Consider the following 23247-nt stretch of genomic DNA (forward strand, 5'->3'; position numbering starts at 1 on the left):
CCCCAAACTCTCACTGCGCATCGCTAGGCAACTGGTGGGTGTCAGGAGGGAAAGAGCGCGGAGCGTGAAGGTTCCTGGGTGCCAGAGATAAGGAGCCTGCCTGCAGACGCCCCAAGAGCTACCCTGCTGGGGCCGACCCACACGGATGCTGTTGGGCAGATCTGGGGCCTCGCCGCGGGGCGGGGCGGGACGGACGCGCCATGGCGCACGACCAATCGACAGCGCCAGGGACGATTCAAAAGACCGGGGAGCCAATGGGAGCCTTGGAGGCCCGCTCAAGGGGCGGGGCTAGGAGGGGGTGGGGCGGCGGGGAAGCGCGCGCCCGGGAGGCGGGATCGCCCGACGCAGGAGCCCGAGAGCGCGAGAACGCGGCGGGGCGGAGTCGCGCGTGTGGAACAGCCACCGGGTAGCAGCTCGGCAACTCTCCCAGAGTCGTTAGAGTCCCCGCCGGAGTCTGGCGTAGGTGAGCGCCCCCACCCCCGCCCGCTCCCTGCGGTGCGGCCTCCCGGGGGGCGGGCGGGGGAGGGCCGCGGCGGGGCGCGGCTTGTGGGCTGGGGTCCCGGGGCGCTGGGCCTGGTGCCGTGGCCTCGCCCTCCCCTCCTCCGGGTCGGTCGGGGCCGCAGCTGGCGGGGCTTGAACTGCGCGCGGCCCAGCTGCGGAAATGGAGCTGCTGGTTTTAAATCGGGGACGTTTCCCTCCATTTTGGACGCGCCGCGTCGCTGTAAAGTGTTGTTGGTTCGAGAGATTTGGGGATCGGTGACCCTCCCCGGCCCCTTTGTCCCCGCCCTGCAGCCCCCGCCCTCCCGGGTCAGTTTCTTGCGCCTTTTTGACAGATAGCTGGGTAGCTTCGTGGGTTGTGCGGGTGGGGAAGCAGGAAAGGCGCGGCAGCCTGGCGGACGGGGAAGTGGGGTTGCAAAGTTGACTAATTCGCACTGGTTGTCACTGGCCTTGAGGGTCGTGGCCGTCTCGCTTCGGTGGCTCTCCAGTGCGGACTGCAGGCTGCTCGCTTGCATGTGTTGCATTCTCTCGCCTGGTGTTTGCGCACACCCCGAAACGGATCGTTGGGCAAGGCTGGCGTGCTCCTACTGAAGCTCAGTCCTGTTTTAAGGCATTTAAAAATGCTTCCTAATGACCCCCGCTAGCAGTCTCAAGGGGCCCTCGGTAAGCACTTGATCGCAGAGGGCCTGTTTCCAAGCACTTCACCCACTTGGTTGTATGAGCCGGTGGGAAGTCAGGCTGGGATACTTAGAAAGACCCCGTGGATACACTGGACAGCGCTTGGACGATCAAAGAGTTCAGCCCGGAGCTCGTGAGCTTGCTCACCTGCTACGTGAGGCGTGGCCAGAACCGAGCTAGTCCCAGCCCTCAGGGTCCTGGCAAATGAACGCGAGCAGATCTGTAACCGCGCTTTGTAGCAACTGCCGTGAAGGACGGGGAAGGGCTTCGGGAGGAGAGCGGCGGGACCCTGGATTAGACTGAGCCCCAAACCCGCTTGTTTTTCTTTCTGAGAGCCGTCTAGAGAGGAGGGAGAAGAGTGAGTAGGAGAGGAACGAGCCTTACCTTGACTTTTTACTTCTTAGTGGGAGCGTCAGGCCGTCCTGCCCGTGCATCCTGAGCGAGGGCAGCGATCCCGCTGGTGGTTTACCTGCAGAAATGTAGGCCAGACCTGGGCTCAGGTGTTGGAGAAGAGCGGTCAGACTTCATTTGGGCTTCCGGTTTTCTGCCACAATTAGACTAATTTGGAAAAGTGAAGGAAAGATGGCCAGAGACCCTTAGTATGACACAGATGGGCAGAGAATAGCAGCTTTCTCTTGTGTGGATAGAGAAACATTGGAGCCAAACGCGTGAGGACTCTGGTGTGTTCCCAAGCATGCAGCTTAATGGAGAAAAGCCCGAGACCCCCTGTTTCCGCCGCTTATGGGGAAGGAGGACATTGTTCAGGAAGCAAATTTTTGTTTCCACACTTGGCTAAAACTTCCCGAGGGAAGCCTCTTCGTGTGTGTCTCTTGCCTCCAGTAAGGGAATCCATGACGAGGTGTACTTGGGTCCTCTCCTGGCCACCCTTCGCTCCCGCCCAGGATTCTGTTAGGAGGATGTGATTGCACAGTATCATCCCGCGTGGCCGTGGCGCTTGGATCTTGTGGGAAGGGGGGGTGGATGTAGTGTTGCTGGCTCCATCGTTTGCAGCATTCGTATGTAAGATAGTGGCTTTCTCGGCAGAGCTGGTTTGTTTTTTCTCTTCCAGCCACCGTGTGCAGCAGTGCTCTCAGGCCCCAGTTCTTCAATAGGTTTTTAAAAAAATGAGCTTAGAGACCTAACAGATACCCACTGGACGTCTGAATTTGTTTAACCCCAAATATTGAATTGGTTACAGAAGGATGCCCCGAAATGAGTTTTGGGAAGGTACGGGCAGAATCTGCCCGAGGGCCCTTTGGAAAAATCCAGGAGGCCCCTCAGGCTGTGTTTCAAAAGTTTGTGAAGCGTTGTTTGAAACTCGGATGGCATCCTGGTGCGGGAGGATGGACTTGTCCTCTTCCCACCCTGGCTGGCCGACACGGGAGAGCTGGCCTCAGTAGCAGGGGCTTGATGTGAGGGGGTCCAGGAAGAAAGGGGGGCACAGAGGAGAGGGGGGAGCCCATTTCCTTCCTCTTTCTTAGAACGTGAAGGCTCGGGCTCCGTGTTGAAACAGGCAGGGCTTGCGTTTGTCACCTTCCTTTTCCGTGCCCTTCCGCCGTGCCCCAAGGTGCCCACTGCCCTCCGCTCCCCCAACCCCCCCCAGGCAGGCGTGGCTTCATCCCCAGAGCTTCCGGGCCCCTCTGCCCGGAACTCCAAGCCCAGACCCATCATTCAGTACGCCCGCGATGCTATCTCCGTGGGGGCCGGGGAGAAAGCCGTCTCCTTCACCAGATGACTAGTCGTGTTTCCTTTCATCTCCCCGCCTTGCCGCTGTCTTTCTGAGCGAGTGAAGCTTATTAAGTTTTATCTCGGGTGATTACCTGAAGAAATGTGGTGCTTATGAAAGATGTTTTTTTTGGCGGGGAGGGGTGGGGTAGTGTAACTTTCTCCTTTCCTAATTCCACAGAGTCGTCACACGTTCTTGAACGTTGTCGTCATCGTGTGACCAGCTCTCGGCAGGAGCTGAGTAAGGGAATGTGTACCTTTATGCCCAGATGATGAGACACAGGCGACGGAGGGAGGGCCTTGTCACTGTGCTGCCTGCTCGGTGGCCCAAGCCCGGCCAGGCGAGGTGGTGGTGCAGGTCAGGGGCACTGCACCTGTCCTGGGGACTCGCGACTCTGCCTCAGTGGGGGCAGAAGCATTGCTCCCTAGTAGCTGGAGCACCCAGCAGTCAGCTGATATTTGAGAAAGGGTCACGGACAGGCCTCTTGTCAGTAGCAATTCCTGTGGGTTGCTTGTGGCTTCTTAGAATGTCGTTTATGCAAGGGTTTGTGGGCCACGTTTTGGTTCGGTGGCAAAGAAAGCTGTAACCGGGTCCGTGCTAGCCCAGGGGTGAGATCGGCCGAGTCCCCGGGTGTGCATTTGGGACTTGAAAGCCTAATGAAAGAACCCCAAATCTGCTATTCATTGTAGATTTGGACTTTTTCTCTCCCTGTTGGTGGGTTATAGTAATGTGAATTATACATCCTTGATTTTCCCAGGCTAGTCCCTTTCATACATTGTTGTTTTTAATGAAGGTTGTTTCTTAAAAATTAAATACATTATTATTTTATTTTTTATTGTTCTTTTTTCTATTACCATTAGTCCTCTTACACATCTGTCCCCTCCCCCCTTCAACAATCCCCACACTGTTGTCCCTGTGCCTGGGTCCTTTTTCCTTTTTGCTCCACCCTATGCAACGCCCCCGCACGCCCCCCACCCGTCATCCTGCTCTCCATCTATGAGCCTGTCTCTGTTTTGCCTGTTAGTTCACTCTGTTCATTAGATTCCACACGTGAGTGATTCATATGGTATTTGTCTTTCTCTGACTGGCTTATCTCACTTAGCATGATGTTCTCCAGGTCCACCCATGCTGTCGCAGAGGGTAAACTTCTCTTCTTATTTACGACCGAGCAGTATTCTTGTATAAATGTCCCAGAGCTGCTCTAGCCACTCCTCTGCTGATGGGCACTCGGGCTGCTTCCACATCTTGGGGACTGTAAATAACGCCGCAGTGAACACAGGGGTGCTTATGTTCTTCCGAATCAGTGTTTTGGGTTCCTTCGGCTGTATTCCCAGAAGTGGGATCTCTGGGTCAAAAGGCAGATTGATTTTTAATTTTTTGAGGTATCTCCATACCGCTTTCCACAGTGGTGGCACCAGTCTGCATTCCCACCAACGGTGCAAAAGTTTTCCCCTTTCTCCACACCCTCGCCAACACTTGTTGTTTGTTGATGTATTGATGCCAGCCATTCTGACAGGTGTGAGGTGGTATCTCATTGTGGTTTTAATTTGCATTTCTCTGATGATTACTGATGTTGAGCATCTTTTCGTGTGTCTGTGGGTCATCTGTATGTCCTCTTTGCAGAAGTGTCTAGTCAGGTCCTCTGCCTATTTTTAATTGGGTTGTTTGTTTTTTTGGTGTGGAGTTTTGTAAGTTCTTTATAAACTTGGGATATTAACCGCTTATCAGATGTGTCAGAGAACATGATCTCCCATTCTGTGGGTTGTCTTTTTCCTTTGTCGATGGTTTCCTTGGCTGTGCAAAAACTTGTTCGTTCGATGTAATTCCACTTACTTTTCCTTTTGTTTCCCGTGTCTGGGGAGATACATCTGATAAAATATATTGCAACAGGCTTTGTCCGAGATTTTGCTGCCTGTGTTTTCTTCTAGGATTTTTATGGTTTCAAGTCTAACATTTAAGTCTTTAATCCATTTTGAAATTTATTCTTGTGTGTGGTATAAGAAGGTGGTCTAGTTTCATTTTTCTGCACGTATCTGTCCAGTTTTCCCGACACCATTTTTTGAATAAACTATCTTTAGCCCATTGTATGTGCTTGCTTCCTCTGTCGAATATTAATTGACTATAAAGGTGTGGGTTTATTTCTGGGCTCTCTATTCTGTTCCACTGAAAAAATTTATTTTTAAAGGCTTTGTAAGGTTAGGTGCAAATGTACAAATCAGAAAACGAGTCTTTGGGACATTGTTCCTTGTTGATTAGCAAGACATGTGCTCACATTAGGTGGCCGTGCTTTGCACAGGCAGCCACTCGGTGTGTCGTCATCATTACTCCTTAGTGTCTCATGTGCCACAGTGACCCACCGTCCCGGGTGTGTGATTCCTGATGGGACACGTTTGGCAGAAGGAACAACCTCTGTGTTGTCCCGACTCTGCTGCTTCCCGCTGGCTGTTTCCATGCCCTCGGACGAAACACTAGCATCCTGCTAAGCTTTAGTTGCTCCCCTTTAGACTAAGGGGCTGCACACTGCTCCTCCGTCAGTCTTTTGGCTCTAAAAGCCTGACCAGTTAGAAGTTTGGAAAGTTGCATTTTAGTGCTCAGTCTATGAAAAAAAGACAAAAGTAAGTGGATATTGCATTGACTCCTTTCTTCCCCCGAACACTATTCAGACTGATTTTGGAAAATGCCCAGTCGGAAATTTGCCGATGGCGAGGTGGTGCGGGGGCGCTGGCCGGGGAGTTCGCTCTACTACGAGGTGGAGATCCTGAGCCACGACAGCGGCTCGCAGCTGTACACCGTGAAGTACAAGGACGGGACGGAACTCGAGCTGAAGGAGAGCGACATCAAGGTGAGGGGGGCCCCTTGGGCGGGCAGCGTGTGCCCGTGGTAAGCGTGTGGTGACTGCGGGTGTGGTTTTCCAGGCAGAGCAGTTACTCCGGCGCCGTGTGCAGGCAGGCACAGGGTCACGCTCCTGCTTCGGGGCCACTAGTGGTTTTGGCTCCTGGAAGGCGGGAATGGGGCACCGTGCCCTGTTCCTGAGCAGTTCCCAGGGGGCTGGGGAGGACGTGGCACTGACAGCAGTCATGTTCCCGGCTTAATGCGCTGTGTGACGGAAGTGTGTCGTGGGTGTGGGAGGGCCTGGGTTTCGGGGGAGGCTTTTAGATGTGGTGGCACCAGCGCTGAGGCCCAGGAGGAGACACTCAGGTCCGGGAGGCGGCTTCCGCAGAGGGCAGCGTGCCCAGGGCTGGGCGCCGGGGGAGCACGGCCGGCCAGTGCTGCAGGGGTGTGGTGGGCGAGGGCCGGCGGGGGGCGGGGGTCAGACCTGGAGGGTTTGGGCCTCATCCCAGACCTCGAGGATTCAGTCAGGAGAATGACAGTAATCAGATTGGAGTCCGGTGAGGGCTGGGCTTTCAAATATCTGACCTGTGGTGTGCAAGTACTTATGCAAAAAATACCATAAAAATGACAGGCGAAAAAGATGTACACAATAAGTCCTGATTTTTTATTATCAGATTCAACAGACATAAAATTACTTTGTCAAAATGCTGCAGACCTTCCTACACACCTGTTTGTAATTCCGTTCTGTTTCAGATCTAACAACTGGTCTTGGAACGCATAGGCTGCAGACCCCAGGGGCAGTGTGCTGGCCAGGGCCGGCGAGAGTTTGAGTGAAGGGACAGATAGTCAGTGTTCTGGGGTGTATGGGCCGTCCTGTTTCTGCAGCGCCAGGGCAGCCCCAGGCAGCCTGGGAGGCCGCGGGCAGGGCTGTGTTCCAGTCCAGCTTTATTTGTGGACACCGAAATTCGGATTTCAGACAACGCTCGCGTGTCACACAGTCTCGTTCTTCCATCCGTCTTGTTTGCACGCAGTTAAAAAACGCAGAGCCATTCAGCATTAATCCAAGCTGTACTCGTGTCCACGACCTGCCTGTGTGTTTTGTCCAGAGTGCAACTGTGGGGCTCAGTTTCTTGTTCTCAGTGTTTCTGTGCAGATTTCTCTGGTCCCAGCATCTCAGCTTTAACCAGTGTTACTGGTGACTCACCTCGTGCGTGTTCCCGGGAACATGCACAGCCAGCTGGTTTAGGTGCGGTCGTTCCGTGGCAGTGCCGCCAGAGGAGAACTGGGAGTGGGGGGGCTGCACGTGTCTCCCCTGGGGGGCCTCTGTTGCAGCAGCCTTGCTCCCTGGCCTCATCCGGGCGACCCTCAGGTCCCAGGGTTTCCCGGGCTGGTGCTAGAGTTAACGGTACCAATGGCCGCCTCTGCTACCCTCCTGTGATTTGGCTCTGTGTGTGTGTGTTAGGACTTGTGCTAAAACCCTGCCTTCTGCTCCCTCTCTAGCCTTTAGCTTCCTTCAGGCAAAGGAAAAGTGGCTCAACTTCCAGTTCTCCCTCCAGACGCCGAGGGAATCCGTCGAGGTCACGGTCACGGTCCCGATCCCCCGGCCGCCGATCCCCTGCCCGACGTTCCCCTGCCCGCCGTTCCCCTGGCCGATCCCCCGGCCGACCGCCTAAAAGCTCCCACCAGCCTGCCTCTGCCGCGCACCGTGCTGACATTACGGAAATAAGGAAGGAAGTGCTGGAAGTGAAGTTGACCCCGCTGGTGTTGGTACGTGCCCCGGTCCTTGGGAGATCTTTATCCTTGCACAGTGTTTAGTCTGTCCCAAACACAGCCTTCCCCTTTGGGAACGTGTGTCCTTACAGTATGTGCAGGTAAAAACACTCAAGTGCCAGTTGGAACATCAAATCTAAGGTAATGACTTTGTAAGATTTCATAAAAAATGAATGTTTGCAAGAATAGAAGATACAATACTTTTAAATGCGAATGAAAAACAATTTAAATTGCAAGAATGCTATTTAATGTGTTTTTTAAAGTACTTTTTAAAAAAGATTTTATTTTATTTATTTTTAGAAAGGGAAGGGAGGGAGAAAGAGAGAGAAACATCAATGTGTGGTTGCTGGGCGTCATGGCCTGCAACCCAGGCATGTACCCTGACTGGGAACTGAACCTGCGACACTGGTTCGCAGCCTGCGCTCAATCCACTGAGCTACGCCAGCCAGGGCTAACATCTGATATCTCTTTAGGATAAATTCTCACGAGTAGAGCTGCCAGGTCAGATGGGTAGAGCAGACTGATGAGAGAGAGAAACCTTGATCGGCTGCCCCCCACACACGCCCCGACAGGGGACGGGACTCAGCACCCTTTGGTGTGTGGCTGACGCTCCAGCCCACTGAACCAGCCCACCAGGAACGGACTTGGGAGTTTCCTTTGTTTTCCTCCTCCTGGCTCATTAGCATTATAACTTGTTATAAGTTGTCAGTGACATTTAAAGGAGCAAAGGGATAGATTAGAGCCATGTTTGCCTGGAAAAACTTCGAGCTGAGGCACTCTCCCTGTTCACTCTCTGAAGCACACCCGTGCGCTGCTTAAAGAGAATGCAGGTGCAGGAAAGGAGACTGAGTCAGGACACCGAAGGTTACACAGAAACCAGGCAGCATGCAATTGAGAAAGTTATCAGTGTTCGAGTCACTAGTGATATTGTATAAGTATCCATTATTTCTTAAGTTTCTGTTATGGGCTATTTTGGGGCAGTGAATGTCTTTTCGTTTTTCGTTTTTTTTTTTTTTTAACCAGTTAATGAACTGATTGACCACTTTGTACTTCTCTAACTCACATAGCTAATACTGTTAAAATAGCTGTCATTGAACAAGGAAATTTTAACTTTCAGTGTAATTATTTTTATTTATTTATTTAAAAAGATTTATTTATTTTTAGAGAGGGGAAGGGAGGGAGAAAGAGAGGGAGAGAGGCATCAGTGTGTGGTTGCCTCTTGCTTGCCCCCTACTGGGGACCTGTGCTACAACCCAGGCATGTGCCCTGACTGGTGACCCTTTGGTTCGTAGGCTGGCACTCAATCCACTGAGCCACACCAGCCAGGGCTCAGTGTAATCATGTTTAGAAGATGAAAGAACTTATGTGGAATCTATACTATAAAATCTAATATTTTGTAGATTGGGAAATTTTAGTTAATTTTATACCTTTTTATTTTTAACAAAAGTATCCTGAATTCTTCAGAATTAAAGCTGTGAAAATCTTTGGCTTTATTGCTTGATAGCAGAATAGTAAAGATTTACCATCAGGTTCCTGATGGTAAGTAAGTTACAATTCACATGGTTAAAATGCTTTCTATTCTTCCATTTAGAAACCATTTGGAAACAGCATCAGCAGGTACAACGGGGAACCTGAACACACAGAGAGGAATGACATACCTCACAAAACCCCACAGGTACGGCAGCGTTCATTTTCATCTCGGGTCGTTGTTTTCCTCTACAGACTTTGTTTATTTATTTTAGAGAGGGAAAGGGAGGGAGAAAGAACGGGAGGGAAACATCAGTGTGTGGTTGCCTCTTGCACTCCCCCTACTGGGGATCTGGCCCGCAACCCAGGCGTGTGCCCTCACTGGGAATTGAACCAGCGACCCTTTGGTTCGAAGGCTGGCGCTCAGTCCACTGAGCCACACCAGTCATTGTTTTGTTTGTTAAAGTGACTCTCCCTAAGGAAGCACATTGAAATCCATAATACTTCTTATAATTGATTCCAAAAATTTGTTCTTCATTTAAGACTGACTGTAACTTAACAAATTTATTCTTAGCATATGGCTATATTAAGATGCTGGATTGGTTAATGTAAGCACTAATGATAATAATTGATTACAGATATTTAACAGCTTTTATTTTTTAACTAGGAGAAATTCCATTTGTCACAAGACAGTAGTTATGTATCTACACAGTATAGCCTTCGTCCAAGAGGAGAAGAGAACAAGTTAAAAGAAATAGAATTCCAGGAAGAAGAAGTTATTACAAAAGGACCTGCATCATTGAGAACCTTCGAAGTGCCAGCGGCACAGACGAAGGACTTGGAGTTCGGAGGGGTACCCGGTAGGTGTCCAAACCAGGCTCAGGGCGGGCGCGCGGGCGGGCGCCGCAGCAGCCAAGTGAACAGGAAAGGCCTCCTCTGTGGGGTCCGGGCGGAGCGGGCAGCTGGCCAGCCGGGCGGCAGCCTGGGGAGGGAGCGGGTGTGAGGACTGTAATGGAGTAGAAAGGTGCCAGAGTCGCTGTAAACTAAACTCCCAGCAAGCTATCGATAGAGTTCGATCAACAAGGTGACCAAAGGAAGGTCGATGTGAATGATCAGGGGCGGGGAATCTGCCGGTCCTCGGACCTGCGGGGGGGGGGGGGGGGGGGCGGCTTTGGCGGGCGGGAGCGCGCTGCAGGGTGCTGCAGACGTGAAACGGAGTCTCGGCGTCTGCCCTGCCTGCTAGACGGTTGGCGATGAGCGTCGGAGACCCGACGTGTTCCGAGGCTCGGAGTTATTGAGTGGGCGGCGCTGGTGGAATTTATGAGCTAGTAAAGGCAAGCACTTCTTGGCCAAATGGTTCAAAATCCGGCGGGGCTTAATTGCTTCGGTTTGGTAAGTTGCTGGCCAGCCGGTCTGTGAAAGACGGCGTCTGGCGTCACCGCAAGTCGGTGCACCCTCGTTTGCTGGAGGTTCAGTGAGTCTGCTCCACAGTGGCTGGAGTGGGAATGTTCTCGAGCTTGGACATCAGCCGTTCAGTGCCGGATGGCCGTGGTCTCACTGCTTGAACGGCCACGCTGCTTGCCCACTGGACACGACAGGCAGAGACGAGGACTCTCTGATGGGACACCGGAAAGTGGTGTCCAACAGCCAGCCAGACTTGAGTTCTGACCTTAAAAAACCCAGCGATTCTTGGGGGAGGGGGACGGGAAACCCTGGACTGAAAGCTGAGCCTTGAACGTTCCCTGATTGTCTGCAGGTGTGTTTCTTATCATGCTGGGCCTGCCCACCTTCCTCTTCCTGTTGCTGTTGACGTGCAAACAGAAGGAGCCCAGTCTTCTGAATTTCCCGCCTCCTTTGCCAGCTCTGAGTGGTTTATGGGAAACCAGAGTGTTTGGGGCCTACCTCCTCTGGTTTTTTGTTCAGGCTCTGTTCTACTTACTGCCAATCGGGAGGGTAAGTTTTTGTGGTTGGGGGGTGCAGAGTGAGAACTCTCCATGTTTATGTAAGAGAAGTTCACAGGTTTAAGGTTAAAAGCTGTCCTTGGTCATGACTACCCAAACTTAGATTGTTAAGCCTTCACTCTTGAATCCGATAAGTGGCACTTTAAAAATCTGATTGAGGTCGCTTGTGTAACTTTCCAAACCAAATAGAAAAGAATGAACTATTGTACAAAATAGCCTAGTGGTAGAGGTTGCTGGAAAAAAATTTCCCCTGGAGTATATGTCATTTCAGATACGGAATTTAAAATGATCAGTTGGTAAGCTACTGAACTCAATGGATTTAGTCTGCCTCTTTCACTTAATATATTCTTAAAAATAATGTGAGTTTCTAATTTTCAGAAATTTGTTGTCAGGAACATTTTCTGTTCTGTCAGACTCATGAAATGTCTCAAATTTGTCCTCATTGCTGAGGTAGTTTTTTTCTCCTTTTGGTAGAATACTTGGATTATTTAAAGGAACATGAGATTCCTTAAGCAATAAATAATTCATTTGGAGATCTTATTCGTAGGGCTTTGCAAGTGTACCAGCTGCCCGTGAACCAAAGGATCAGGTTCACTAGGCGCGGCAAACACCCCTCACAGTGAGAGGGTGGTAGAGCTGCAGACGGGAAACACTCTGGAATCTTGCCACCACCTGATTGGCTGAGCGAGGATTTTTGTGCTGTGGACAGTCAGGCATTCTTATGGGCAGCCTCTGTTGTAAAAATCAGCAATTCAGATTAATTTAGGTAAGGCTAGTTAATATCAAACTAGATAATATTCATGATGAAAAGCAGGTTTGATGGTTAAATGTGTGTGTCTGGATATGTATATAATTATATGCAGAGAGAGAGCGAGGGAGAGAGACAGACACAAACGGAAAACCCAGCACAGTATTATGTGAGACCTAGAATAAATTAGGATCGTTTGGAATTAGCATTTGGGGTCTTGCTAATCCTGTGATCTCAAAGGGTATTGAATTTCTCCCAGGTTCCCTTTCATAGCTAATGAAAGGGTAAAGTAGTTTAGCCCAAGAAAAATGATGCTATATTAGTAGCCAGCAGTCCAGAATGACTTGCAACATTCTGAATAGTGGTTTTGGGTAGTGAAATGTGACTGCCATTGACCGGAGGACTTGGACTTGAACTCACCCCATCCAAGGGGTGTGTTTCTCCAGTGCCTGCTGAGTGGGCGTCCCACGGGTGTTCTGCGTAGAGGTGAGGGGTCCCATCCAGGAAGTGCTCAGTCTCTTCTTGGAGGAAGAAGGGTCACGTGACAGGACTAAGTGGGTGAGCGTGTACGTGCAGGTGGCAGAGCAGGTCAGTGTGTGAGTGTCCATGCTGCGGCGGCCGGTACGCGGCCAGAGTAGAGGGGTGAGTGGGTGGAGCCCAGCTGAAAAAGACCTCACCATAAAATCACACTGTTTACGAATAAAAAGAAAAAAGAAAAAAAAAGGGACCTCGCCAATCCAAGACAGTGCCGCTGAAGTTATTAACGCTTTTCGAGCTAGAGGTTAGGGAATGCAGGAGTCGTTAGAGCTGTTTAGTCTCGTGGGGCAGATGGGGGTGGCTGCTGCGACAGCCTCGCACACGGAGGAGGGTGGCTGGGGTTGTCTTCAGACGGTCCCCGAAGGTGGGCTTGCTGGTCAGAGGGTCTGCCAAGGCGGGTGGGGGATTGGGACAATGGTAATATTATAATCACTAAAACACAATAAAAAATAAAGAAACTTGTTACCAAGTTTCCCTACTAAAAGGTCCTCCTCCTCGGGCATGCGCAGATCTGTAATATTAGAAGACCTGTGTCTTATGCTTTTAAAGTTTTTAATGAAAAGTTTTTTCTTTTAAGGTTGTGGAAGGAACACCTGTCGCTGACGGAAGAAGACTCAAGTATAGATTAAATGGTGATTTTTTTCTAAAGACTCACATCGATGACTCGATAGCTCAGAACCTTTGAGTATTGTGCTTGGTGAACTGTCCAGGCTGGCTGGGCGGAGGGGTAAACAGGGAGTTGTGCAGACAGGATGGTTTGTACCTGCAGCCAGCCTGTAAGATACGTGGGAAGCTGTCTCAGAGGTGCGGTGTCTACGGAAGACGACCCCCAGAGGTCGTGTGTGTGCATGTCTCTGCGTGTATTTGGCCTAAATAACCACATCGAGACTTTAGCACCCAACACTGCCATACATTGTAGTGGGGTGAATGAATCTCATGCACCCCTGCGCTCACTTGGGTTTTTGCCTTTCCTTAAGGGTTCTATGCTTTCCTCCTGACGTCCGCGGCGGTCGGGGCCGCGCTGTGGTGGGGCGTGGACCTGCACTACGTGTACCGGCACTTCCTCCAGTTTGCACTGGCGGCGCTCGTGTTCTCCGTGGCCCTGAGCCTGTACCTGTACGTGCGGGCCCGGCGCGCGCCCCCGAGCCAGCTGTCGCCGTCCAGCTCAGGTGAGCGCGTGGGCGCCCCGCAGCGGCCACCCGCAGGCTTGCGGACAGAGAATCTCTTCCAGCCTCGGTTTATGAGATGAAGAGAAATAAGGACAAATAAAGAGATGAAAACCCTTAACGAAAAATAAAGTTAAAGGAAGAAACTATATTTCCTCATACTTAACTATTGGTTTCTCTTCCTTTTTTAGTTGCTTGTGACCGTGAGGCATTTCAGTGCCTTACGTACAGTAACGTTTTAGTGAGGTTGATGGCGCTGTAATTTATTACACATTATTTTTTTGTCTCAAGTACTAAATATCCTTTAAAAAAAGATAGTTTTCAAATTGGTTGATTCTGACCTAAAGTAAACAAGAAAATACGTTGCTTATTTTAAAAAATTGTGAGTCTACTTTTAGAAAAACCCCAGTAGTTTCCCCAGTCAGGGGCTCCGAGCCTGTGTCGCAGCTCCGGGTGCTCCCGGGTGGGGGGCGGGCGGGCAGCACCTGGCTGGCTGTCCTCGCTGGCTCCTCCCCCTCCTGCCGCTGAGACTGCGCACCAGGCCTCTGGGCTGAATTGTGACTTGAAAGCCTGGTAACTGGGATTGGAATAGAGCTTTTCCAAAAAGCTCTGTTTGACTAGGAACATTTCCCTTCTCAGGAAATGTCATCTATGATTTCTTCATTGGCCGTGAATTGAATCCTCGGATTGGTACCTTTGATCTCAAGTACTTCTGTGAATTGCGTCCTGGACTGATTGGATGGGTATGTCTCTTCTTTCTTTAAAAAAAAAACTTTCAGTGCAGTAGTGCAAATTAATCTTGGACTTAGAAGGAATTGTAGAAAATTTCAAACTAAGCTGTGGGCGATATATTTTTAGGAATAATTACAGCTTTCCCTAAATCTGTCTACTTAAAATATTTTCTTAGTATAAACATAGCCCAGAGGGTTAAGATGCCCTGTTAGAGGTTATTAAAGCTTCAAAAAGTTTATTTTTATAGTTGCTTCTGTTTAGGTAGGAAAATGATAGTCCATGCATTCACGTAATGAAAAACATATTTTCTTCCCTTTAAAAACAACGTATTTTAGACGTATGGGAGTTGAAAAAGTAGAGTGTTCCCTCACAGCTGTCACTCCACGTCCCCGGTGGTAACGGCTGGCATAGCCATGGTCTAGTGTCCCAGGACAGTGTGGGGACACTGTTTACAGTCTCTGAACTAAACCCACAGGCCTGGAGTGGCACCAGTGTTCCCACTGGTGACCTCATGCTGTTCCAGCGCCCCCTGCAGGCCCCACAGTGCATTTTGCCACTATCTTGCATTGGTGTCCTTCCGACACAGGTGCTTGGCCTTTCCTTGGGTCTCCCAACTCTGACCCTTGGAGAGGGCACTAATTTGGGTTGTTCTGGAGTTTTCTCACGATTGGAGGGGACGAGGCATTTTTGGCGGGAATACTGTGTTGTCCTTAGTGCGTCCTGTCGGGGCTCGTGATGCACTTGGTCAGGTGGCGTCTGCAGGGGGCCCCTCGGCTGTGGAGGTGCCCTCTTTCGCTCTGCCATGGCCGAGGGCCTCTGCGGAGGTGCTCCGGACTACCCTCGCCTCTTGTGTTTCAGGTGGTGGTTAACTTGGTGATGCTCCTGGCTGAGATGAAGTTCCAGAATCGTGCTACTCCGTCCTTGGCAATGATTTTGGTTAACAGTTTCCAGTTCTTGTACGTGGTGGACGCACTCTGGAACGAGGTAATTCATTTTAAAAGCAGAGGCCTTGGGGTCGGAGGGCTTTGAGTGTGGGCGAGTGACCTGACCTCTCGGGGCCTGGGCTTCTCACGTGGAGCGAGGGGAACGCCCTGCCCACGGCGCTCGAGAGCCCTGGGCCGGGGCAGTGCGCTGCAGCTCTGAGCCGGCCCCGGGGGGCACCTCGGAAGGCACCGGGCCCGGAGGTGATCTGGCTGCTTGGCCGTGCTGACCGAATCTCCGAGAGCACGTCCACGCCTCTGTCAGCTCGGCGTGGGCAGTGCGCCCCGTCGCCAGGTGGCTCATTTCCGCACATGGACAATCTGCCTGGGAAGCAACGTTGTGATTAGAAGTTATGCTGGTGCACGTGGACTTGACCCACGCAGCTGGCGATCTCGTTCTTCCTCCAGCAAACACACAGAACACGTCCTCCACGGCGGGCAGGCGGGCGGGCAGTGCGCCGTGTGCTGGGGGGGCGGGGGAGGGGCATGCCGTCCCGGCTTTTATCCCCTGGTCTGGTCGGGGAGAGCCACGTGGTCCCACTCCAGTCCCACACTTGCTCCAGCCACTGGGAGGGCAGCTGCGTGTGAAGGGAGGGGCATGGAGGGCAGCTCTGGGGAGGCCTCCGCTGAGGGTGGAGAAGGGTGTTCCGGGCCGAGGCATTGGCCGGGGCCGAGCTGTGGCGGCGTTAGAGGCGCCCCAGCGGTCCAGGACCACAGAGTGGGAGGGCGGAGTGACAGCAGCTGGAGCCCGCGGGGCCACTTGCTGTGAAACACACGCCGGGGAGCCCGAGTGCCCTCCCCACTCGCAGACCAGTTTCGGCTGAGGCGCCCTCCCACAGCCCTCGGGAATCTGACTGCACACTGGTACTTCATCTGAATACTTCAAACACAGAACCTTTTCTCCCCCGACTTTCTAAAAACTCTCCTCTCTCTGCCCTCCCAGGAAGCGGTGTTGACGACCATGGACATCACCCACGACGGGTTCGGGTTCATGCTGGCTTTCGGGGACTTGGTGTGGGTCCCGTTCGTCTACAGCTTGCAGGCCTTTTATTTGGTCCACCATCCGCACGAGGTGTCTTGGCCGGTGGCCTGTTTCATTATTGCTCTGAAACGTGAGTGTCGACTTCACTCTGGGTATTAAGTGTTGTGCACCAGCTCTGTTGTGCTCTGGCCTCGACGTAGCCATAACACGGCCTTCTAAATGGCCGTAGTGAGCTCCACTGTAAGTAATTTTGATGGAGGAATGATAAGATTCTTGCATCTTGCAAAGAAAATGGCTGCTTCATACTTAGGTTCTTCAGAAGTTCTCTAAAGAGAAAATGATTTATTTATGGTTTTAATTTTTTAACATTGGATGAGGTTTTGCAGTTGCACGTGATGTTCGATGTCAGTGCAGGTGTGCGGCGTCGTGGCTGGACAGTCACGTGCCCACGCGGCAGGCAGTCCCCTCAGTCGGGCCCCCGCCTGCTGGCTCCAGCCCCCCCTCTGCTGCACTCTGCGTCCCCGTGACGGTTTTGCAGTCTCTCTCCCTTCACTGTTTTCACGCCGCACCCCCGACCTCCCTCCTATGTGGCAATTATCAGTTTGTTCTAAAGAGATGGTTGTTGAACAAAGTACTTTGCTTTTAAACTTAAATTTAATTTGAATTACTTTTAAATGTAATTGTTTAGTAATGATGCATTTTTTCCCATTGAGTGCCTGCTTTTTCTGGTAGGCCCTGAAGAAGCAGGAAGACTAGTCTTGCCTCCCTAGGGCTTATATTCTGACAGGAGGACTAGACTCTCAGACCCTCACATGAGCCCACGGAGACTAGAAGAGGGGCTGATAGTCCAAAGGTGGTGGGAGCCGGAGGTAGAGCGTCCCCTGGGGGGTGCGGTGGCCGAGCAGAACCACAGCGGGTGGCAGTGGGGCGGGAGGCAGCCGAGTCAGGCAGAGGGGCCAGCGCAGGGCGGCACTGCGGCGCGCGGGAGATGTGCTCCGGAAGAGCGAGCAGCCTGGCTCGGCGGGGAGCTGCGGCCCCCCCTTGCCAGCCATGCCTGTGGGGCGTGGGACAGGGCGTCACAGATCAGCTGATAACGAGGAGTAACTGTTGGCTGCTTTGCTGAGGACTGATAGTATCATAGTTAATAGTCAGCGGTGTGTCAGGGCCTGTTAACTTGGACAGGTGAAATGTGAAATGAAGCTGCCAGCTTGTAGGGCTGCAGTGGGATTTGACACACACTTACGTGCAAGGTGGTCTTGTGTTAACAAGTGTCGTTCCTCCTGTGGCCAGTAGGTGTCACCGCTGACAGCCTGTGTTCCTCAGTGTGCTCAGTGCTGGTTGGTGTTGGTCATTGTAGCGCTGGGCTGGGTCACGTTCTGTTCTCGGAGGTCACTGTTATAGGTTAGTCTTGCCTGGAAGGTGCTCTACTTTGGAAATGTCCTCAGAGCTCAGAAGTAACTTCTAAGTAAAGCTACAGATGCCTTTAAATATTAGATTATATCTAAATTGCTAACATGAAATTTTTAAAAACTTGCAGTTTGTGGCTATGTAGTCTTCCGATGTGCAAACGCTCAGAAAAATGCATTCCGGAAAAACCCCACTGATCCACGGCTCGCGCGTAAGTGTTGGTTTAATATTTGTATTATTTATATTGCAAAGGGGGAGGGAGGCAGAAAGAGAGAGAGAGAAGCATCAGGGTGTGGTTGCCTCTCACACGCCCCCAGCCGGGGACCTGGCCCACAGCCCAGGCGTGTGCCCTGACTGGGAATCAAACCAGTGGTCACTGGGTTTGGTTCGCAGGGTGGTGCTCCTACTACTGAGCCGCACCAGTCAGGGCTGAATAAAGATTTTCTGCCTCTACTTGTCCACATATCAGCAAACATATTTCTGTTTTTATGCAGATTTAAAAACCATTCACACTTCCACGGGAAAAAACCTCCTGGTGTCTGGCTGGTGGGGCCTGGTCCGCCACCCCAATTACCTGGGTGACCTCATCATGGCTCTGGCGTGGTCCCTCCCGTGTGGTAAGTCTGGCTACCCACACGGTGTGTGGGGACACCGTGGGCAGCGCCGGTGTGCGTGCAGGGGCCGCCTGCCCGAGGTCCTCCTGACGGCGGACGTGCAGCCCCTCGTGCATCCGGCCTCTGCCAGGAGTCAGTGGCTCGCAGAGCCCGACGTTTCACTCGAACCTTCTAAAAGCAGAATTTTAAGTTTGAAACTGTGCCTCGTGCATTTTGCCAAGCGGATATATGGACTCAATGGTGTTTTTTCCTCGTGACTCGGTGTGCCCCCATCCTGAGACTCTTGCGAGGTGCCGACAGGGGGCTCTGTTGGGTAGCAGCCTTGCTCGGCCGCCCCTCCCTGCTTGGCCTCGCCCCGCCCCCCGCCCCGCCCCCTCCAGCTGCTCACTGAGCGCATCTGCTCCAAGTATGAGGACGGGTGTTCGCAGTGTGAGGAGTTGTTAGAACGAATTAATCACACTTCTCACTCAGTACAGCCTCTGCCACGCACCGGTGGGGTTTCTGGAACTGGCCGGCTTTTCCCCGTCATTGAAGAAAACGAAGGCGCCTTACAGTCCTCTTAGAGCGTTTGGGGAAAAGCAGGAACTAGTGCATGTTGAGTAGCAGTGGAAATCGAAACACCTAATAGTGCTTCCTACCGTTCCCCACAGGCTTCAACCACATTCTGCCGTATTTCTACGTGATTTACTTCGCCGTGCTGCTTGTGCACCGCGAAGCTCGCGACGAGCGCCAGTGCAGGAAGAAATACGGCGTGGCCTGGGACCGCTACTGCCAGCGCGTGCCCTACCGCATCCTCCCCTACGTCTACTGACCCTCCGCCCGCGGTGCTCCCGGGTGCGCCCGGGAGAAAAAGCCCGGAACAAGCTTTCCTTCGCCGCACTGAGAGTGCCTCGAGGTTTCATGCGCGTGAGAGTCAGGACTGTGGAGCCCGGAGTGTCTTCCTATCGCCGTGTTTATTTTAATTAAGTCATCGTAATTAACATCAGGAAAAACCCTAGAGGTGTTTGACTTTGCATTCTAACAGGAAATTTTCAGTCCTGAAAAGTCTGATCAAGGCCCTGAGAAAAATACTTCGGATCTTTTTGTTTTATCAGTTGGTTCTTCTTAAGTGAAAACACTGTTACAGTTCAAGTGCATTATGTTTTCTGGCAGTACGAGAATTTTCATTTGTTTCCTTGAAATTGACGCATTAACTAGTCATGTGACTGGCAGGTAAAATCCGGCCTGGCGTCAAGTGCTAGGTCAGAAACGGGGTGAGAGTGCATTAGCGGCAGTGTTCTGGTAAGACCATTGGCAGGAGCTGGCTGAACCTGAACTTCTGAACTGTGTTTGAAAGTGTAAATGTATATAGCTTTTATGTAATATATGGTGACTTCAGTGTTTTCTGTACAGTACTTTGAATGTGAAATAATTGCCAGGGCTGAGTATCTAACAAAAACATTTGCAGTATTTTAAATTAAATTTTGTAAAGTACTACATGTGAATTAGAATTTTTGAAACAATTAGAATTCATTTACTATTATATAAAAGATGCTATTAAGATATAGGAAGGATATTTTTCTTAATCCAAAGTTTGCAAATTTGGCTTTTTTCTACCTCAATTGCAGGTGTGTGTTTGCCTTTATAAACTGTTGCAGATAGAAAAAAGATATATATTTTTGCAGTAACATCCCTATTTAAACATTTTTACCAGGTTGGTGGTTGAAAATTTGCCATTTCAGGCTAATATTTTTATATATTTTTGACTTTTTTAATTAAGCTGTTTTTGCTACTGTCGCGCTCATGCAGTTTATACTGTGTTTCTAGTTACAAAATTCTGTGGAGTGTGTTTATCCAAAATCAGTTTAAAGGAATAGTTTAAAATCCTCTCTGTAAATCCTGTTTAGTTTAATAGATATGCATAAGGTAGTGTTAGCTGTTAAGTTGTAGTTAAGTTGATAAGAGTCTCATCATTCATTACTCTATAATGGAAAGCAAGTCCAGCAGCCTTTGGTGATCAAATTTCAGCGGTCAGTACCTTACGTGTCTGTGGATCTAATCAACTGTGCATTTAATTACGCCTGTTCTGCACGAGCCATCTGCGCCCGCAGCGCCCTCCGCCCTGCAATGTGCAGTGTGCGGTGCAACCCCTGCGCTGAGGTGCCGGCGCCCTGTAGTCCGTGACACTGTCTGGTGAGCCTGTGGCCTGGGCCCGCCCGGGAGCTGTGGGGAGGAAGACGGACACTGCACTCTGCCCCCAGAGTAAGAAAGGGGGCTGTGAGCAGCTACAATTTGTTTTTTATCCTTGACAGGTTTTATACTGAAGTTTTAAGTTGGAAATGCTGGGAATAAAGAGTTCTCCTCTGATCCCTGTGGAGCCTCGCTTTTTCCTTTGTGCGTGACTCTTTCCTTGCCCTGCTGCTCCCGGGCCCTCGGTTTGTGCCGCTCTCGGGCCCCGGGGAAGCCCGAAGACCAGTGGGACCCCTCGCCAACGCGGCCTTTAGTTTGGTATGAAAGGCTGTGTGTGTTGGTAGGTTCCAGAAATCATGGACCATTCTAGCCAATTGTGGACAATTCCCAAAACTATTTCAGCACATGAACTGGACCAAATAAGATCTCCCACCTTTTGTCTTTCGTTAAAATCCCGTACTTTATCATTTTCTTACTAATTCCTAAATGACAGGGACTAGGCCCTTACAATGCTTTTCTGCAACATTGTGTACACCTAATGTTACTTTCAGACGGTACGATTTCCTGGACAGAACAGCAAGCAGACATTACTGTTTTGCCCATGGCTGTCACGGACTCTAGTTCTGGGGGGTACGGGGTCACCAGCCTCCCCGTGTGAAACGTGGCAGGTGTGACACACACGCACTGGACAGAGTGACAAATCAGACGGAGGTGGTCTGAGGGCTATGCAGGCATCCTCGTGCGTGCTCAGCGTAGGGCTGAGCGCTCAGCGTAGGGCTCGAGAATGAACGCCCTGCCTCCAGAAACGCGCCTGCGCACTAATCCCCTTTGCTGAACGCTCAGGGTTGGCTCTTCAGTGGGGGGAGGGGCCAGAGCGAGACTGTGCTGGGAGGGAAGGCCGCCCTCGCCCAGGAGTCTGCAGTGAGGCCCCGCGTTGGGAAGTGTCCCCCTGAGCCACCCTCCACGCGCGTGTGTTACTGTCTGCAGCTCTTCCGAGCCAAGAAGTTCGCAGAAACACGCCCTGGTACCTGCCGGCCGCAGCCCAGGACACGCCCACTCACCTGCAGCGCAGCCCGGACGCAGAGCCGTTGCTTGGAGAAGCAGCCGGGAGGTGCCCCGCGTGCTGACGTGCTCCGGGACGGCGGAAGAAACACACTGCGCCTGGCTGAACACACAGCGGCTTTTATGGGGGCTGGCTGCGGCTACACGTGCGAGTCTTGAGACGCAAATCTGGTTGCAGTCCGACACCCGGCGGGCTGGGACGCGAGTCTACTGCTCGTTCTTCTCACACAGCAACGCAGCCTGCATGGTGATCCAGTGACTGGGCGGTTTCTTCGTGGGCAGACACACCCACGTCAACAAATTCGAGGGCAAGCCGGCACTTGTCAAAGTCCTTAACCGCTCAGGCGTCTGGTAAACCGGGCATTCGAAAGTATAGAGTTCCGAATCTGTCTGGTGAGACGGGTCCGGTGTGTCGGTGGAAATCTTAAAAAAAGAAATTCAGTAGTTGTTACATCGCTTAGTTCAAACACGCCAGGTGCTCACGTCTGCTGTGTGCTAGACCTGGGGGGGAGGTGCGGAGATTTCACACACTTACGGTCAGGCATAACTTCTACGTGTACCTGCTTTCAGAGGCGGGCCTGGAGGATGTAATTTTAAAGAGGACTTACCAGGGCTTTCTAGTTTGTGTTTTTTTTAGAAGATTTTATTTATTTATTTTTAGAGAGGGGAGGGAGGGAGACAGAGAGAGAGAGAGAGAAACATCAATGTGCAGTTGCTGGGGGCCGTGGCCCGCAACCCAGGCATGTACCCTGACTGGGAATTGAACCTGCGACACTTTGGTTCACAGCCCGAGCTCAATCCACTGAGCTACGCCAGTCAGGGCTTAGTTCGTGTTCTTGAGAAACAACATTGGACGCTGGTCTAGCATCTCCTTGAGACTTTAGCAGTACTCGGGGCTCTTTCGAATGTCCTCTGTCTGGAGCACATCACCAGCTTTCCCCGGGGAGGCCACAGGGCGTGGGGCTGGAAGGAATGCCTGTGTGGCTGGGAGAGCGCGGAGGCTCCAGGCTTGGTGACGGACTCTCGGGCGCTTACCTTGGTGGGCAGGAAGTGAATTTCAGGAAAATCGCAGCACAGCTCCTGGGGCAGCGAGTCTTCCAGGACTTTTTCCCCGTGGTTCCACCTCGCCCCCTCGATGAATAAGCCGAACACGTGGACGCCGATGTGTGTGGAGTCCCTGGCCTAAGGTCAAAGAGAGGTGCCGTCAGGGGGTCCCGGGCAGCCGCACCCCGCCCGTGACAGAAGCTGCCCCAGGGACGAGGGACGGGTGCTGAGGGGGCAGGCCACTCCCCCTCCGGCCCAGGGAGGGACCACCCTTGCGCTGGGCAGGTTTCCCCCGGCTCTAAGGCATATAGCAGGAATACACGAATGAACTGTGTTTCGGGTGCGCATAACTGACCTCGCTTCTGCCACGCCCTGTTTAACTGTTTTTGTCCGCCCCTCCCCGCCCCCCCCCCCCCCCCCCCCCCCGCCCCGGGAAGAGTGGGAGAGGAAGTCTGATGGCATCTGGAGTTGAAGGGGGACTGCGACTCCCTGCGGGTGCTGCCTGTCCAGGGCCCGGCCGCAGGGCCCGGCACGCGCCCAGGGCCCGGTGAAGGTCTGCTGAGGAAGTGACGACTGCTTGCTTGAACGACGGAGTGAGTGAACGAGGGACGAATGCATGAGTGAGTGATCTCATCTCCTCAGCGCCCCGGTACCTTGAAGGCTCTCCTGACAATGTTGAGCTGCTTCTGAGTGATGATGGAGAGCTCCTCCTCATTGCACTCGGTGGTGTCGGAGACCACGTGGTGGGTGAAAGCGAGGGTGTCCATCGAGAGTCCTTGGGACCTTCCGTAGTCTTGCAGCACAGCGGTCAGAAAGGCTGTGGAGAAAAACACACCTTGTGAGTCTCAGGGGTTCGGGGGTGGGGGTGGGGGGA

At 52.0% G+C, this 23247-nt stretch overlaps 2 protein-coding genes across 3 annotated transcripts in view; one reads left to right on the top strand and one right to left on the bottom strand.

Annotated features, from left to right (window-relative positions):
* The first annotated feature begins 336 nt into the window (after positions 1-336).
* The window catches only part of LBR (lamin B receptor), a 37029-nt gene continuing 14118 nt past the window's right edge, over positions 337-23247 (top strand). The window contains exons 1-14 of one of the 2 annotated variants that reach the window (XM_028531369.2): positions 337-463; positions 5566-5744; positions 7235-7501; positions 9096-9179; positions 9639-9831; positions 10728-10924; positions 12795-12849; positions 13195-13386; positions 14023-14126; positions 14974-15099; positions 16039-16207; positions 17615-17695; positions 17979-18101; positions 18749-18922. In XM_028531369.2, coding sequence (XP_028387170.1) covers positions 5580-5744; positions 7235-7501; positions 9096-9179; positions 9639-9831; positions 10728-10924; positions 12795-12849; positions 13195-13386; positions 14023-14126; positions 14974-15099; positions 16039-16207; positions 17615-17695; positions 17979-18101; positions 18749-18909 — 1917 coding nt within the window. In that variant the 5' untranslated portion in view covers positions 337-463; positions 5566-5579 and the 3' untranslated portion in view covers positions 18910-18922. The remainder of the gene's footprint in view (positions 464-5565; positions 5745-7234; positions 7502-9095; positions 9180-9638; positions 9832-10727; positions 10925-12794; positions 12850-13194; positions 13387-14022; positions 14127-14973; positions 15100-16038; positions 16208-17614; positions 17696-17978; positions 18102-18748; positions 18923-23247) is intronic. The other variant, XM_036016197.1, reaches the window with a different exon arrangement.
* Positions 21476-23247, bottom strand: part of DNAH14 (dynein axonemal heavy chain 14) — a 163838-nt gene continuing 162066 nt past the window's right edge. Inside the window, exons 81-83 of the mRNA XM_036016183.1 lie at positions 23027-23190; positions 22365-22511; positions 21476-21752 (exon numbers count right to left, since the gene is read on the bottom strand). Coding sequence (XP_035872076.1) covers positions 21537-21752; positions 22365-22511; positions 23027-23190 — 527 coding nt within the window. The 3' untranslated portion in view covers positions 21476-21536. The remainder of the gene's footprint in view (positions 21753-22364; positions 22512-23026; positions 23191-23247) is intronic.

This window comes from Phyllostomus discolor, chromosome 15 (assembly GCF_004126475.2).
Source record: "Phyllostomus discolor isolate MPI-MPIP mPhyDis1 chromosome 15, mPhyDis1.pri.v3, whole genome shotgun sequence".
Lineage (NCBI taxonomy): Eukaryota > Metazoa > Chordata > Mammalia > Chiroptera > Phyllostomidae > Phyllostomus > Phyllostomus discolor.